Source organism: Amphiprion ocellaris, chromosome 16 (assembly GCF_022539595.1).
Source record: "Amphiprion ocellaris isolate individual 3 ecotype Okinawa chromosome 16, ASM2253959v1, whole genome shotgun sequence".
NCBI classification, from domain to species: Eukaryota; Metazoa; Chordata; class Actinopteri; family Pomacentridae; genus Amphiprion; species Amphiprion ocellaris.
In genome coordinates, this window is record NC_072781.1 from 10,386,138 (window position 1) to 10,404,447 (window position 18,310).

General features: G+C 38.5%; 1 protein-coding gene, 1 long non-coding RNA gene and 1 pseudogene across 3 annotated transcripts; 1 reads left to right on the top strand and 2 right to left on the bottom strand.

The window, feature by feature from the left end:
- Positions 1–299: 299 nt before the first annotated feature.
- Positions 300–2,741, bottom strand: LOC111564395 (peroxiredoxin-like 2A; annotated as a pseudogene).
- Positions 2,742–3,554: 813 nt separating this feature from the next.
- On the bottom strand, positions 3,555–16,456 carry LOC129350843 (uncharacterized). 2 transcript variants are annotated; one of them, XR_008604404.1, is made up of 5 exons: positions 16,315–16,456; positions 12,552–12,720; positions 11,671–12,380; positions 10,287–10,351; positions 3,555–6,207 (listed from the first exon to the last, which is right to left on the bottom strand). It is a non-coding gene; the product is annotated as an uncharacterized LOC129350843 (long non-coding RNA). The 2 variants fall into 2 exon arrangements; XR_008604403.1 differs by having other exon boundaries at positions 11,671–12,720.
- On the top strand, positions 12,201–18,209 carry mat1a (methionine adenosyltransferase I, alpha). The gene is made up of 9 exons (XM_023263877.3): positions 12,201–12,343; positions 14,280–14,357; positions 14,723–14,845; positions 14,945–15,057; positions 16,410–16,553; positions 17,321–17,446; positions 17,545–17,637; positions 17,730–17,912; positions 18,016–18,209. The coding sequence occupies exons 1-9, from the start codon at positions 12,277–12,279 to the stop codon at positions 18,151–18,153; spliced, it is 1,065 nt and encodes a 354-aa protein (XP_023119645.2). The 5' UTR covers positions 12,201–12,276; the 3' UTR covers positions 18,154–18,209.
- The last annotated feature ends 101 nt before the right edge of the window (positions 18,210–18,310 follow it).

Sequence of the window (18,310 nt, forward strand, 5' to 3'; positions counted from 1 at the left end):
GTTAAGAAAGCCACAGAGTACTTACAACACACTCTTGAGATCCCTCCCCACACAGTCTTACCACCATTAAAGCCTTTAGTCACCCCTCACCTGGCAGTTTTGCAACCACTCATATATTGAGGCATGTGAGTTTTGACAATGCATGACCTGCAAGTCCCCATTAGTTAGTTATAACTGAACAAAACTCTTGCATGAGAGGTGAAAACTCCTCAAGAACCAAAAATAGAAATCTCCTTGTCTTCTACTAAAGCTCTTAGGATTACCATGACCTGGATGATTGAGAATCTAACAGACCAAGATGCTGAATACCCTTTATTACTTCAACGATTTATTCTCTGCCATGTAAGGCCCACATTTAGTGTTGGATTTGTGTGCTGTATAGCATCAGAACTGTTCTCTCAACAGAGTTTGCAAACAAATCGTCATTAAAACACACAAAACACAATCACACAATAAAGACCAGATATGCAGACAATAAACAGGTAAAGTGCCACATTTCAACCGCAGAGTGATGACATTGCCTAAAACATCAGCATATTGTAAATGCAGTCAAAATTAGATTAAATTCATGCTTCATGCAGATGCAGTAGAAGTAGAGTTTAACATGTTAGAGGCCACAGAGTGATGTAGGAAAATCCTGGCTGAGACCAAAGTCATGCATATAGGAACAGGCATGCAGCCACTGTTACATAATGTCACACAAGAAGTCCATTCATTCGATCTATCTTGCCATGTCATCTCTTATGTTGCGGGCTGTTCTGAGTATGGCCAGCATATTCACTTTATCCCCAAATTCCTTCTCACGGTGCTCCAGTAGAATACCCTGCAGGGACAAAACACGAATGTTAGTCCATGAAAACATCCAGATTTACTTATCCTGAAGTATTTAATCTGTGAGTTGCATCCTACCTGATCTCCTGGCCCAATGACAAAGACTCCTCCCAGGATAAGACCTTCACCCCTTAGGTTTCCCCTGAAGCCCCTCCTGTAGGCCCTCCACAGGTTCCTCCACACACCAACACGCAGAAAGGTGGAGAGGAGCATCCACCTCTCTTGTGGACCATAGAATTTTCTCTGAGAGAGAAATGCGAAAGCAGTTTATTGGCTTAAGTTTTTTATTACTCAATTTTTCATTGAATAACTTTAAAAATTTTGCCCGAGCAGACCTGCTGATCCACGTAGACCTTCCCAGAGAAGTACTTCTTGAAGCAGTCCAGCTCCTTGCCAAGGTTTTCTTTCACCACAGCAAAGAGAGGCACTTCAAGGTCCTGCAGCTGAGACTTGAGAGAGGACAGCTCAGCAGCCTCCTACAAAGAGGAGGACACAGAGAATCAAATAGCATGAATGAAAGTTAAACAGTTCTCAGCTCACAGACAGGCATTTCACTTCATACCTCTCTGCACAATAATCATCCGGGTCGTCGTACAACCATGACCACGGCTCCAGTCTTCTCCCACAGAGTTTTGGCCTTGTGTCGCTCGTGGACTTAAAAAGACAGCAGATTGTTACTGAATCCTAATGAGTGTAAATATTATTCAGATGCTATAACTCATATATTTCACATGAATGAGTTATGTAATGCTGTCCTACAAAATCTCAGGCACCTAGAGCTTAACCAGTCTAGCTTCACATTAGTGTTATCAGGAAGTATAACTGGGTTTTGTGTCAAACTTAATTGTAAGACATTCAGAAGGAATAAAATTTAGCTTCACATTTTTTCAGTTGCTAAATTCATTCCTACAGTTCCTACTGGCCATGAAGAGATCTCTTCTTGATACATTTCCGAAAGAAGTGATGGGAGACAAAACATGCAGGTCTTGTTTTGTGTAAAAATGTATTCCAGAGTTGCACAAATCAAGTTCTTGCCATCGTTTTAGTTTAAACTCCCCTGTTTTACCACAGACCGGCAGGCAGTTTCCTCATTAGGCTGCAGTAACACAAATACAGGCTTTCATACTAAAAAAGACTCTAAATTTGAATTGAAAAAGTGCAGCAAGTTTGTTTCTGCTTTCTGACTCACCACCTCCAGTTGTCTTCAGCTCTGTGTCCTCCAGCACTTCTAGTTTGGCCCATTCTGGTTTGGTCTGGAACCAGTCTGTGATGGAGCTGATGAGCTCTGCAACAAACAGGCTCAGCACCTTCAGGACTGTGGTCACAGTCACCATGATCCTAAACTCGCTCCACAGGCCACCTACAGAGAAAACATGTGACAAAACTGACTTTCAAAAGTGCTCTCGCTTCACAAACTTTTAACAAAGATCAGGATGCTTTAACCTTTTTCTGTCAGCTCAGTGTACCGTGGTTATTATCTGTATCTTAAACTGGCCGTGTGCATGAGAAACAGATGCATGTGTGGGGTTTGGTAGTTTCTTTATCTTACTGATGTACACGATAATCAATAGATTTTACCCTCAAACATCAAGAGCTGTTAAGAAATTTCATGTTGTTTTCAGATTCAGAAAGCAATAATTTCCTCTTCTGTGTGTCCCTTTAGCAGTTATTTAGACTTTGATTGGATTAACAACATGCATGAAGTCTGTACGTTAGCAAAAGACAACTGCAATGAGATAAAATTTTAATGGCTGAACATTTAGCCTAACATTTAATAGTGAATAAAAGTTGATACTCACCGGTCTGTGCTTGGCTGCCAGTGTGGAGGAATCTGATGTTTCCAAGCCGCCCCTTAAGCCCTCTAAACTGAGATCAGTCCAATCACAATGAAAGCCTTGCTTATGTGAACAAAACATGATAGGAATTCCTCAAAGATTGCTGGCTCAAGTTGAGCCGAAGCCTCGGTACCAGGTTCAGCGTGGTGCAGAGTGGACTGCTCATCAAACAGCCTCAGCAGTGTTAACAACATGTTTGGATATTTATTTAATCAGTTATGTAGTCGTAGTTCATCTATAAATGTAATAAATCACATTTACAATGCAGCTTTTTAGATGGATGTCAACATACACAATCCTTCTGTCTCAACATTTTTTGAAGGGAAATTGACTTGCGTCATCTGAATTTTTTTTATTATTTACGTTACTGAAATTTGCACCTATCAGCAGAGGTCACAATAAGTGTTTCTTTGTTTGACAGCAGAACAACCCCCAGTAGCAGCAGAGGCCCAGAGATCAAGTCATGGCTCAGAGCAACACTGACCTCTGCAGGAGATTCGTGATCTCAGAGAGCAAACTTATAAAGTCTGCAGTGGAGGACTTAAGACCTGCAGGTAACAATAGTTTCATTTACTTACTTATGAATCTCACAATTATTTTCTTAGTTAATGTAATAATTGTTGTTACTTTTTCAGAATATAGCGATCATAATTAACCTTATAATTGCAATATTTTATTATCACATCCAGTACTACTCCATTACTTCAATATCATTGCCAGTAATATTTCTTACTTCTTCTATTCTAAACTATTTTAACTTACTAGTTTTAGTTTAAATATGGTATTGCACTCATATTTTATTGCTTTTCTGGTAAGCACTGCATTAATTGCCATGTCATTGTGACTTTTTTATGACCAATATCTGGCACAAGAATTTCCTTTCGGATATATTAAGTTCTGTCTTATCTTATCTTTATTTAAACAGTTTCTTTCATCCAACAATGAGGCCAGAAATCAAAGCTACTCGTACATGACAAAGATCAAATCCTTACGTATCATTCATGAATTGACCTTGCATGAACGTAAAATTACTTCATTTAATACAGTGTTTGAGAACATCTTCATTGTTGTCTACATGACAGTGTTTCCATTTTTTCTCATTCAATGTGGCTGCTGTACCAGGAGTTCCAAGTTTATTAGGCTCTTGCATAATAATTCAGTTCAATACAGCAGCCAGATAAATCTTACTTTAGTGACAGTTGCAGTGTTCAGTTGTGTTAGAGAGAAGGTGAGCTAACTCTGCGGTCTTGAGGCCTCATGTAGTTGGTCAGTGGGTGTTTTTTATAGGGAGAGTTACAAGTAATGGTTTGCCAAGAACCTATTTATACACATATAAATACAGTTTTTCAAAATAGTGAAAGACTTAATCTTAGAAGAGAAATGTGTAACATTATATTACATAATATGCATTCATTACATAAAGTAGCAGTGGTTCAAAAACATCCTGTGTCTGTTTTATGACCTTTTTATTTACAACCACCACCCAGTGACAGCTTTATAAGAGGCGCTATTGATAAAACCACCCCGGAACATTGCAATAAAGAGGGGATCAAGATGTTCAGGAGCTCAAAGTGCATGCCCTGAATGAGTTCAACTGTCTCTAATCATACTTTTCTGCAACGTATCATCAACACACAAGTCAAATGAGGACATTGTTTTCCCCCTGCATAATATCTGTGAAGAAAGTTAATTGCTAAAGTGACATGGTGGTAATATTTCACTCATTGGTGGCAGCTTCACAGAGGAATGTGCTGAGGGTCCCAAATGGGCTGGAATAGATGGGATAGGATGACACTCTATGAGCCCAGCAGCTGCTCTCCCTCTGGCTGATCTGTGCAGCCATTTGCTGGGGTGTGGGTCTGCCTGGATGCTTAGTTGCAGAATGAAAGGCTACTGGTTTTTGTGAGAAAGTGAAACTCGTGCCTGTGAGTCAGTCCCTCATCAGACAATCGGCCATTTGGAGTAAAAAATATGCTACTAGGAGTCAGCATACTGTAATCATTTCACACCTCACAACGCACAAAACCCTCATTTGTGAGATTCAGTGGAGGTCTGGGGTTGTTTTGGCGCTGGTGTTCTCATCACACACAGACACACATGCAAACGTATACACAAATGCAGCACAGTCTCCTCTTGGGCCTGCGCTGTTCCAGTGGGGAGTGTGTGGGACTCACAGCCAATCACAGCTGCAGCGCTGCACCCCACCTCCTGTGTGGTGTTTGCGCTCACAGACATTGGTTGACATGTCAAATTCTTATTGTGCAAGTGAAGCCAATCAGAGAGCAAAGTGTGCAGTAGTAAAAGGACTGCGAGTATGATAGCAATTACAGTGCAACTTCATTTGAGAAGAGAGATCTGCTTATGGATCTGTTTCAAGCAATGTACAGCTTCCTTTTCTTTGCTCTGAGAGAACATCAAGAACTCTGAGAGAAAAAAAAATTGGTAATATAATAAAAATTTGCTTAACAATGCTGTAAAATTCCTGTGAAACAAGAAGCCAAAACATAAACACAGTAACAGATTACAAAGGCTATAAAAGTGTGTAAAAGTACAGTCCAGTAATGATAAGAAGAAATATCAATAATCATATATAAATTATTCTGGTGACAGGCTTCATGCATTATCTTTTGCTTATTGTAATGCAGCTGCTTATGTAATAAGTTGGACACACCAATTGCTCCCCAATCTTTCCCTGTTGCAATAAAAGTTCATGTCTGGCAAGATCCAACTTATTCTGCCATCTCTGAACGCCATCCAGATGAAACTGGTTGGTAACCAGATGAGCTCAGAGGACAGAGAGGCAAGTTATGGAGGTAAACTGTGTGTCCTTGAACCTGGGACAAACAGGTGTTAACAGCTCCTGAGGCCGCCAGCGTTTGGTTATCTCATCCTGTTCTGTCAAGTTGAGTCTGACTGACCCTCGGATCCCAAAGTGACCCCGAAACCCTGACTTTGGCTTGTAAGTTGAAACACACTGGGGTGCAGTGTGACACACATATCACGTAGCCAATCGGACGCTGTCACGTGGCTTGATTTTTGTCACACTGACTTGAGACTGGGTTAGATGATATGAACATAGATGATGATTTAAACACACTAGAAACTTGAGAAGTTGCAACACAAAGTTCATCTGGTGTTTATCATCCTGCTCCTCACCTTCCAAAGGCCTCAAAGGCTCTATGGGTGAAGGTTCAGGGGGATTTGAACTTAAGACTTTATCTAGAGGGGATCTCCAGTTTGTAGGTTTCATCCGGCCCACCACTGTACACTAACGTAATAAACATCTGACGCTTCTTCCATAGGATTATGTAAATTTATTGATTGCTGAATGATGTGTAGTGGACATACACCTCTGTCTTGTCAGGATACAGTAGATCTTAAACTTAGTGTAGCTTAACTCAGAAGAAACCTGGTAATCCTCCATGTTGTTCTTTTAGTATAATTTATTTGGAGTGCAGATGTAGTTTCTTTGGAATCGATCATGCAGCACAAGCAAAGCACGAATCACTCCTCAGATTTGGGTTCTTGAAAGTAATGGATGCTATGTAGAAGAAAAGAGAGACATTACACACACTTTACTTGTAAGAGCAGGAATATTAGAAATCTACATCAGCAAACAAGAACGCCTGCACAGTGACTCTGATCAAAATAATCCTTTAAATCCACAACTTTTCAGTCATTTTAACCTGTCATTGTTCAAATTCAAGTTGGGATGTGGTCTATTTAAATGATAAAAAGTGTGGTATGAGGAGAGAAAAAGTAAATAACATTAGATAAAAGAAAACTATTTTTGTGTTGTAGGTTCCATTTTAGGTTAACTTTGTCACTTTTTTTTTTATACAAAATGCTTTTTTTCCCAATATTACATCTAACCTTAAATCTATAAAGATCAATAATTGGCACATGCTTGATTAAAATGGGCTTTTATAGGTGCAGAATTTGAATGAATAAATGAATAGCTGATCCAGCTATACGATGGTTTGCTACCACCTCTAATTTACATTTTATTCAGGCCTTCCCAAAAGAAAACTAACTAGAACAAACTGAGTAAGAAAACTACACAGTAGATTTGCTATGTGGAATACAGGATGAATAATTAATTAAGAGATTTAGTCATAATTATCCTGAATTAATTAGAAAATCATTTCAAGAAGTCAGTATAGTCCCCAGCACATACTTATGCTTTTCATGCTTCAGGCTCACATGCTGTCAGAACCCTGATAACAGTTATCTTTCAACATGACCAGAACAATCTTGTTGTTGTTGGGAAAAAAAAAAAATCATTTTCCTGGTCAGTCATTAACATGTGCTTAGAGGCAAACCACACAAACTCAGAAAAGCCCATCTCTAGTGCACGTTCACGTGTGCACATGTAACAAGTGCGGGCCTTGAGTGGTTTCCTCCTAGCAGACTCTGGTCAGGGCAAAACAAACAGAGGTGTATCGTCCAGAGTTCGTTCTCTGTGCCTTCAGACTGGGTCTTTGCTCTCTTCAGCATCAGGCACGAACTTTCATGTCGTCTCCAGTTTGATCTAGTTCATGTTTGTTGCATTGAAGCACCTCTGGCCTCGGTTTCCCTGTAGACAGCTGTGTTTCTGTGCCATACAACAGACCAAATATATCCAGGTTTTGAATTTGGAGTGTGACAGCTCAAGGTGTGACAAAATACAGTGTGGCACAATATAGCAGAAAAAAAACACATATCTACATATATCTATATCTATATATCTGTATCTCTCTCTCTCTCTCTCTCTCTCTCTCTCTCTATATATATATATATATATATATATATATATATATATATAAACTATTCATTTATTGATTTTTAGTTAATTATTTAAACTCTTGATCCATGTTTTATAGTCAGTTATTGCAACTTCTGACTTTTAGACAACTCTTTAATATTTTTATTACTATTTCAATTGTTAATAAATTACTTTCAGTTAACTATCAACTATAGTTAATGACTTTTATCTATCATTGTTAACAGTAGTACATTACATTCCATTCAGCAAATAATTTTAATAGTTTATCCATTACTATTAGCTAACTATTTTAAATGTCAAACCATTACTTTAAGCTAACTTGCATTATTTCAAATGTTTATCTATTTTTTTAGCTAATTATTTAAAATATTTACTTTTAGTTTACTAAATTGACTCGTATTCAATATTTCTGTTACTATTTCAACTGTTAATAAATTACTTTCAGTTAACTATCAACCATAATCCATGACTTTTATCTATCATTGTTAACAGTAATACATTACATTTCATTCAGCAAGTTAATTTTAATAGTTTATCCATTACTATTAGCTAACTATTTTAACTGGTAAACCATTACTTTATGCCAACTTGCATTATTTCAAATGTTGATCTATTATTTTTAACCAATTATTTAAAGTATTTGCTAAATTCGCTCAATTCAATATTTCTGTTGTTATTTCAACTGTTTTAAATCACTTTTAGCAAACTATCAACCACTTATCCAGTACTTTTATCTATCATTGTGTTACATTACATTTAGCTCAATGTTTATACTTTCAAACCATTACTTTTAGCTAGCTAGTATTATCTTAGCTGTTTATCCATTATTTGTAGCTAATTATTTCAACAGTTTACTTTTAGTTAACTAAATTTATTAACTTTATTAACTATCAACTACTTATAAATTACTTTTATGTATCACTGTAAACAGCAATGCATTACTTTTAAGCCAGTTAATTTTAATTTTAATTTTGTCATCTTAAACAACTATACATTGGATTTAACTGGTTACTTTTAACTGTTAGTGATTTACTTTAAACTAACTACTACTGCTCTGCTTTCCTGCAAACTAGATTTTTTCACATTATGATGTTCTGCCATTCTTCAAAGACTATTATTTTCCTTTTTGCTGGAGTGGTTGTGTGGCCATTGTTTTCACTTTAGAAACTCGTGCGTGTTGGCAATGTGCTTTGTCATGGTGGAATATTCCTCTTCTGCCAAGCTTCTGCAAACTGGGAGTCATTTTGCAAACCACTGTTTTAGTTCATCCACAGACATTTCCGATCCCATCTATAAATGTCATCTCCCAAACACCGTTTGCAGTCATGCAGCCCCACATCACATCACTCCCACCTCCATGCTTCACTGCCAGGACGATGCATTTACTATGGTAGTCCTGACTAGGTTCATGCCAAACATGCCAGATCTCATCTGAGCTGAACAAATTATCATTATCTCATCCCAGTATTCATCAGGCTTATTTTCATGTTCTTCGGCAGAGTTTAATCTGGTGGTTTTGTGCCAGAGAACATGCAAGAATTTTCTTGAATGCCACCTATATTAGGTGGACATTATGTAATGTCCTTGTCACTATCTGAGCTGAGTCACAGGAAGGGATCACTATGCCAAGTCTTAGGGACCTTCCCATCTGTGTTTCAGAGCTAGATTGTTGAAGTACTATACACTATCCATGACATTATTTTAGGAGGCCAGCCATTGTGGCTCTGATTAGTGGTAGTGTAGTGTGATTTGTTCTCCTTCTCCTCATTACTGTTCAACTGTGTTTTAGCTGATTTTAGTTGGTCACCGATCTTCCTGCATCCCTGTGAAGTGACACAATCACATTTTTCAATTTCTCTGGCAATTCTTGTTCATGTGGAGCCACGATGCAGATCACAGGTCCACTTTTCTAATGTTTAATGTACATACTGTAAATATTATTACTACTATTTTATATTATTTTATTACTATTACTATGTTTATTGCTACATAGGCTGCTGTAACAATGTGACTTTCCCCTGGCGTGGGGAGAAATAAAGGACTATCTTATCTTATCTTAAGGTAGCTTTTGATTGTTCATGAGAAGAAATACTGTACTGTTCAGCTTGGAAATAATGTATTTCCTGAGAGGTGATAACGTTTTGAATTATTTGAAATTTCACTGATTTTGTACAGCAGCACAGTATACTGCAGTTGTATGCTAATACATCTGTTTCTAATTTTTACTCAGAATTATCCCCTCTGTAATTTCACAAACTCTCATTTAGTGCTATAATATTGTGTACATGACCTGTGGTTCAGCCAGAAATTCATTTTATTAATTGTTTTTGCTCCACATTTCGTTATGTAAATCACACCTGCAGAGCTTTTGTTTATTGTCTGAAAAAAATAAGTTTTTCCACCAAAAGCGCTCAAAGGTCCTGCAGCCTTACTGTATTTTTACCAATACGTTGAAATACAAATGGAAACTAGCACATGGGATCTCATATTTCAAGCCATTTGCAGACTCTCTACAGAACTGGAGGAAAGAAACGAGTTACACAATCACTGCTTCCCCTGACCGTATGGGTAATGTAGCTTTTTGTTCTTCTGGTCAAATCTCCTTTAAATGAGCCTTAAAGCAGTCAGGAAGAGCGGTATTTTATTCACAACAGAGAGCTAGTTAAAATTCTCGTCTCATTTCACGAGGCCAACTCAACACCAACTGAAATTAGAGCCAGATGAGGGAAGGATGGATAGAAGGGGTTTGTCCCTCTGCACTGTTTACACTACAGTAAAGAGAGATTTGTTTATCTCTCACTGCATGCAGAGCTTGTATACTATATGGAAAGGTGTATATTTGTACATGCACTTACGTCTGTCTGTGTGTATCTGCTTAGAGCATCACTTTCGCAAAAGGTCCTATACAGTCCCCGATTTTCTGCAAAAACACAGACGCACTGAGTCACCTGAAAGGCCATGAGATATCACAGAGACACATCTTCATTATTTGATCTGCTCCCTGGAAATGGCTTGATATTTTCTGCAGTTGTGTACAAAGACAAGAGCCTCAGGCAGGGATTTGGAAAGAGATGGAAAAGAGCATTTAGACAACAGGTGACCGTCTGCTCTAAACTTAATTACTGCCAGTGAGTGAAAGTAACTAATTACATTGAACTGTATTGAAGTAAAATTTTAAAGATTTTTTTCTTTTATATGCTGCTGTAAAATTTCTCTTTGATTACATTTTAAAGATTTTTATTTTTTTTTTAAATTAAAGTTCCAATTTCTGCTTTGTTTCCTTCAAAACACAATGGTTATTCAACTCATACATTGTACACAGAGATTCCCATTTTATCCCATGTAACAATTATTTACAGCTACATTTCAAAATTAATGTTTCACTTTTTACTGAATTACTTAGTAATATGATGCAGTAGTCAATAACAGCAATCCAGTAATTTAACATAATACCATTTTGACTGGGGACATTTTGAATAATGAAATCTTTTGATACTTGGGGTATTTTGCTGATAAAGCCTGTCATTTCAGTGTAAATCTCTCTTTACAAAGACATATTTTATTTTGTTCACTAAGATACACAAATGCAGAAGTAAACTACAGAAAGGCTTTTATAACAGTACTGCAATAATAAGTATTGCATGGGTTTGAGATGTATATATTTGTATACACATGTTCTAATCAGATCTATGGTCATATGTTTTTCTTTATAGTATTATAAGTACAGTATGTCCAGTTTTACCTTCTACGCATTTTTTAGGGTGTGACATTTATTTTAATCACTGATTAATGTGAGTATTATTTATTTAACTAACGGAAGAATCATCTGGTTTATTAATGATCAGAAAATAGTCAAAAATACATGACTGATAATCAAGAGTTAAAAGAAGTAATTAGATAAATTACTTCAGTAAATCAATGCAATGAAACACAAGTATTAAGAAGCACAAAATCTAACCTCTCATGCCCAGTACGAGTACATCAAAAAAGTAATTCACTAAATGTACTCAGCTATTTTTCCAGCACTTCAAACGATTAAGTTATCATATAATAAGTTTCATTCGATTACTTTTCTCTGACTAGGTATTGTGACGCTCCATATTTTACATCATCATGTTTTTTTGGTCCCTGTTTAGTCACTTCCTCCGTGTCTTCTCTCATTACCACTGAACACCATCGCTTTGCTCAGACGATGTAAACAGGTGTAACTGCATCATTTTCGCTGTTGACAACAATAACCTTTTCCTCTCTCCCTCTGTCTATAGGTTGTCCCCAGTCCGGCCTTGTCCGAGCAGACGGAGCTGTCCCACCAGTGTGATGATGGAAGAGAAGGGGACCCCCTGTTCATGATGCTCCTGCTTTCACCCAGGAAGCGTCGCACCCTGAAGTGGAGCAATCAAACCAGGTGATGACTGTAAACACTCACTCAGGCCTCACGCTGTACACAAGGGGTTAACAAGCAGCTTCCCCCAGCTGAAATGCCCTCCCTTCATCCACTCCCCCCTGGAATGGACTGTCCCACGGATTCACATGACATATGTGTGTGTGTGTGTGTGTGTGTGTGTGTGTGTGTGTGGTGTGTGTGTGTGTGTGTGTGTGAGAGAGTGACAGGATGTGTGTGCGTGCGCGTGCGTTGCCTTAGCCATATATATTGGGCCATGTGGACACAGACGTGGAGTTTTGCAGGATAGACTTTGTATTGGCTGCAGGGCTGTTGGCCTCCTGTTCTTCGTTTCTGTGGTGAAGAGAACCAGCAGGAATATAAAGCCGCCTTCAGGTCTTTCTGGACTGCTCGCTGGTGGGAATTGAGTAACCTCGCAGAGTACCTGGCACCCGTAGAAAAACATGAGTGATCACCTGGACGACGGTTCTTTCATGTTCACCTCGGAGTCCGTGGGAGAGGGACATCCAGGTGAGTCTTTAATCAAACATAGCTATGTGTGTGCACGCTGAAAAAAATGTACAAAAATACACCACAGCTTGTCACACATTTGCACTTTTGTTCCCAAAACATAAAACTTCACACTTTTCCTAGTATATACAAAGGAAGAGCTTTTGACATTTCTACTGTAGCTGCAGATATTTTTTTTACAGAAGCATAGACATACACATGAATTAACCTGATACAGGTGTTACTATCTGTCCAAAATAACTCCCCAGTGCTGCGTATTTACTCTCCAAGCATGGTCGGTATTCCATTCACAGCCACATGTGTTTACTGCCCCTCACTCTCACTCATGGGTAGCAGGAGGTGAATGTGTGTGTGACAGGCTGGTGTAAGGTTGCATGCTGAAGGAAAAAAAGAAAAAAGAAGAGAGATCAGAGTGACATGATGGTTCTGGAGCAGACATTTAATGCTTATGTTTGGAAGCAAATCTAAAAGGAAAAATAAAAGTAATTGCTGCTACAGAGCAACCTTGTCCTTTACTTGTAACCTAGTTAAAATGACAATAACAATATCAATTTCCCTGTCACCTGGCAGTTTTTTGATAAGACATATTCTGATGGTGTAGACTGTAAGCAGATTTAAACTTAAATCGACTCATAGATATAGATTTTATATATAACTTATATGTAATATGTAGTAAAATAACCCAATTGTAAAAGTTAAAGTGCACTCTGTCCTGTGCACCGCTGCCTTTAGCCCCCTCCATCAGCCCACCCCTGTCCATGTGTTGTAATCCACAAATATGTAACTTACGAAGTGCCCTGTGCTCAATCGATTATCAGTAAATGCAGCAGACGAAACCAGTTGTGCAGCTTCACAGATAATGTCAGAACTTGACCATTAGCCCTCAGTCTTATGTGAAACTGTCCCGTTAGACAATAAATTACGCTGATTTTGAACTTGAAAAGTTTAGATTAGTGTCGTTGTTTTTTGGATTCAAGTTTAAATTGATTTTCGAAGACAAGATGTGATCGCATGAGAAACTTTTCGTAAATACATAGTCACATTAACTCTACAGATCATCGAGAAATCTAACAAGTTACTCATTCAACAGTTTCAAAGTAAATCCAAATCTCTGTTAACAGCAGGCAAGTTGTGTCTCTGTGTTAGAGTCATGCTGTGAAAAAAGAAAACGCAGAATTTTGTAGAAAAACTTGAAGTAACTATAGTGTTTGGTATTTTTTGTTAATTTTTTCTATCTGATCTCCAGATTTCCAAATGCTGTCTTAGTTATTACAGTAGATTCTTTTTTTTTTTTTGAATAATCTGTATTTTCTTACTATTAAATATTAGTGCAGACTATATGAAGCCAGATTCTAGTGATAAAGTTCACAGGATTGAAACTTCCCTCACACACTTTGTACATTCAAACATTGTGCGGCCTTGGCAAAGGGCTACAGTACACACCTTTTGATTTGATAACACACCTCGAGGTCTGGGCTGTTCCCACAGATAGTGGCCTTTTTTTTTTTGCCAGACCTGTAAGTAAGATACGTGGCTTCACACCTGCAGACTGGAAACTAACAGCAGAGTCAATCTGAGTCAAAATGAAAACCATTTTCTATCAGAAACCAAATGCTGATGCTGTTTCTGATGCAACTTGTGTGGGGGATTGCTTAGGCAGCATGACAGAGTGGTTTGTGAGGCATTGTCCTGCTGCTGCACGGAAATCAAAAGGATACAACTAAAATCCAACACGCTTCCTGTTTAAAATATTAATGTGCAACCTTTCAGAGAAATGCTCAAACTATCATCCTCTATTTTTATTTTTTATGCAAAACATACAGTTGTAACTCTAGAATCACTGCCTTAAATGCTAATGTCTAATAAATAAAGCCTAGAAATCATAATGCAACTTTAAAACTGTCTTTGTTACTTAATGCTTGTTGCTTTTCCCCAGATAAAATTTGTGACCAGATCAGCGATGCTGTCCTGGACGCACATCTGAAGCAGGACCCTGACGCCAAAGTGGCCTGTGGTGAGTGAACCAGAACTCAGATTTAGTCAGTATCACAAAGAAACATATATGTCAGTATCACCTCATCAACAGCTTAAAAATGACTCATCTCAGCTTGTTTATTACATTCTCCAAAGATAGACAAAGAGCAACATGTGGTCAGTTTTTGCCGGGTATAAACAAACTGACTTACTAGCCTGAATTTGGAATGAAGTCATCAGCAATGTTGAGATATTTCAGTATTGACATGTGACCATCAAAGATGACCACTGTAAGCCCCTCAGCATGTTTGTTTTAGCACTGCTACAGCTAAAGGATTTTTTTTTTTAAAGATCACAAGATAATTAAATATCATTGCTTATATTATGTGTTATTCATATTTGCAGAGACGGTGTGTAAGACTGGCATGGTGTTGCTCTGTGGAGAGATCACATCTCGGGCCAATGTGGACTATCAGAAGGTGGTGAGGGACACCATCAAACACATCGGCTACGACAACTCTGACAAAGGTGGGAGAATAACATGTAAAGCAACAAAAATAGAGGTTCTACAGTATGTGTTTCCTTTTTCATCAGCTTTCTCTCTCTTTGTTCACTTTCCTTCTGTAGGTTTTGACTACAAGACTTGTAATGTGCTGGTGGCTCTGGAGCAGCAGAGTCCAGACATTGCTCAGGGAGTCCATGTGGACAGACTGGAGGAGGACATTGGAGCAGGAGACCAGGTAGGACTGTTGCAACAGGAAAATGTGTCCTTTGAAAAAACAAATATCACAGTTGGTCTGACTGCCATGTTAAAGAATTCAGGCAACATCTGGTGAAATGGATGTTTTTAAGGTCAGAAGTGCTGGGAAAAAATGCTCAGATTTTTTTACTTAAGTAGTTATAAGTAAAGTTTCAACATTTTAAATCTGCCTCAGTGAAAGTACAGAAATATTATCAGGCACGTGTGTTTAAAAACACTTATTCTGCAGAAAATTGTCCCCTGTGACTGATATAACATTATACACGACATTGTTAGCTTAGACAGACACCGATTACTCTTCACATTTTACTGTTGTAAGTGGTTGTGTGAGACTTGTTTTAACTCCTTCATACACCGTTATCAGTGAAATCACTGTACAATATTTTCACTGAAATGATGTGAAGTACAAATATAAAGATGTTTAAAATTGTGCATAAGTACCGTACTTAAGTAAAAGAGTGTATTTCAGTCAGGAACACCATAAAAACATTCACGGTCCACCAAATGAAAACAAATAACTGATGGAGTTATATAAAATAGAGCTGGCCGAATCAGGATCTTCTTATAAATCTCTTCCCAGAACTTTATCTGCTAGATATATTGGGCTTTATTTCACCCATAGTGACAAAGGTTTGCTAATAATTAAGGAACATGTTTGGAATAGAGATTTAGGGTTAGAGTTGTTTTTTTTTTTAATCACATTATTATTAAATGTCTCTAAACTGCTTTTGATGTCAGGAGTGTCGGACGGAGGTGGCTGCAGTCAGATAACCTCACCAACAAATTAAATACACTGTACAGGGAAACTGACCACTTCCTTAAAACTATGCCCTGATCAAGATTTAAAATCCAGGAAAAAATACTCAGTAAAATCCAAACACCTGATGGGATGAAGCCTGCTGTCTATGAGACTGATAACCTTTGTTCTGTAGAATTGTGTAGCCAGTACCAAATCATCTTTTAACCTGAAAACACCAATCAAAATAAAGGTCCAAAGCATAACTTCATCTGGAAGCATCTTATTTTACTTGTTTTATTGATGGTTTTTTTTCACTTTTTATTTTTGCTTTTATTGCATGTCTTCTCTACATTCATAAGTAAAGTACTTCAGCCCTTTTCATAGAATATATCTTGTCTCGGGTATAATGCGGATAAATGATATATCAATATAACTCTAGTGGATTCCTTACAGGCGACGTTGTTGCTCTGTGCATATTCACATTTTAACACTGCCTACCTTTTTGTTGTGCTTTGCTTTTTCCCTGCCGATGATGATTTGTGTCATCAGACTTCACTGTCAACAATGTTTCCGATTCTCTCTCTCCTCTGCAGGGTCTGATGTTCGGCTACGCCACAGACGAGACAGAGGAGTGCATGCCTCTCACCATCGTCTTAGCTCACAAACTCAACGCCAAGATGGCTGATCTCAGACGCAATGGCACCATCCCCTGGCTGCGTCCTGACTCCAAAACACAGGTGAGATTATGCATTACAGCCCTAAAACAGAAACAACTACAGCCGTCTCTCTGTGAATTAGTTTTTTGTTTCTACACTGGATGTCTTCCAAGAGATTATTTTTATGCCAGCACTGAAAATCGGATCAACGGTGGCTATTGCAAGTATTTAAGTTAAATCTGTCTACAGAAATAATCGACTTTTTGGCTGATTTAGAGGCAGTTAGCTGCTGACTGCAACTTTTTGGTAGAAAATTGCTGTGATTTTGTCTTCAAGGTCAAATGTAGATTGTTAGGTGAGATTTTAAATCAGGTATTTGAAAAGAGCGTTTTATATTTACCTTTAGCTCTACTAAAAAGTGATGCGAGGAACATAAGGAGGCAAAGACAGAAAGTGACGTGTGTGTTGTTTGAATAAATCATTATGATCCTAACTCTGTAATTACCTGATCGTAACACCAGCCAACAGAAGCTTCATAAATCACAGGATATTGGAGATGTAGTACCTTTTTTCTGTGATGTAAGAAGATAACCAGGAAAAAAAAACAAAAAAAACCCTGAATATATCCCCTTTGCACCCCACAAGTCTTGTCCTTTTCCACAGTATGAGCTGATCCGTTCCAAGTGTCTGAACATGATGGAGAGCCAAGTTTGAATCATTCTCTGGAGTCGTTGAAACAGCAGCAGTGAATATGATAAATTAGAATTAAAGAAAGGGAACTGAACATCCATAACAAGAGCCATTTCCAATGTTGCATACCAGCTAGTGACTTTTCCTTTGTCCCACAGGTGACTGTACATTATGACCAGAAGGACGGAGCTGTGATCCCCAAAAGGGTCCACACCATTGTGATCTCCGTCCAGCACGACGACTGCATCACTCTGGAGGAACAGCAGAATGTCCTCAAGGAGAAGGTACAGCCTCAGAAACACAGATCACTGGCCCCCGACTGATGTCACGTTCAGCAAATAAAGTCACATATTTGGTTTTAACGCCGAGTTGTTTCTCTCAGGTGATCAAGGCCGTGGTTCCTGCGAAATATTTAGATGACAAAACCATCTACCACCTCCAGCCAAGCGGTCGCTTCGTCATTGGGGGACCACAGGTGACCAGCACACACAAACGGCTGTTTTAGTTAGAAAAAATGCTGGTGACAAATGCTCATTTTCCACTCTTTTTTTTTTTTTTTCCCAACAGGGTGACGCTGGCGTGACAGGCAGGAAGATTATTGTAGACACATACGGAGGTTGGGGAGCTCACGGCGGTGGAGCTTTCTCTGGAAAAGACTTCTCAAAGGTGGACCGCTCCGCTGCCTACGCTGCTCGCTGGGTGGCCAAGTCTCTGGTCAAAGCCAAACTGTGCAGAAGAGTTCTGGTTCAGGTGAGTGCACAGCTCCAAACATGCTCAACAACTACGGTTTTGATGTAGATTACCAGTGTTGTTACTGAAAGTATTTCCATCGACGTGTCTGCATGTTCTACAGGTGTCTTATGCTATTGGAGTGGCCCATCCTCTGTCCATCTCCTTGTTCACCTACGGTTCCTCCCAGAAAACAGAGACAGAACTGCTGCAGATCGTCAACAAGAACTTTGATCTGCGGCCAGGCGTCATCGTCAGGTAAACAAATGACTCTGACTTGTGTATTTGACAAATACAGAGGAGACTGTTTCTTCTAAATCCGCTGTGTGTAGTAGAGGTTTAATCAATCAATCATGTCAGTTGTTTTTCAACTGGAAATGAAGAACTGCTGCTTCTTTATATCAGACATATTAAAAGAC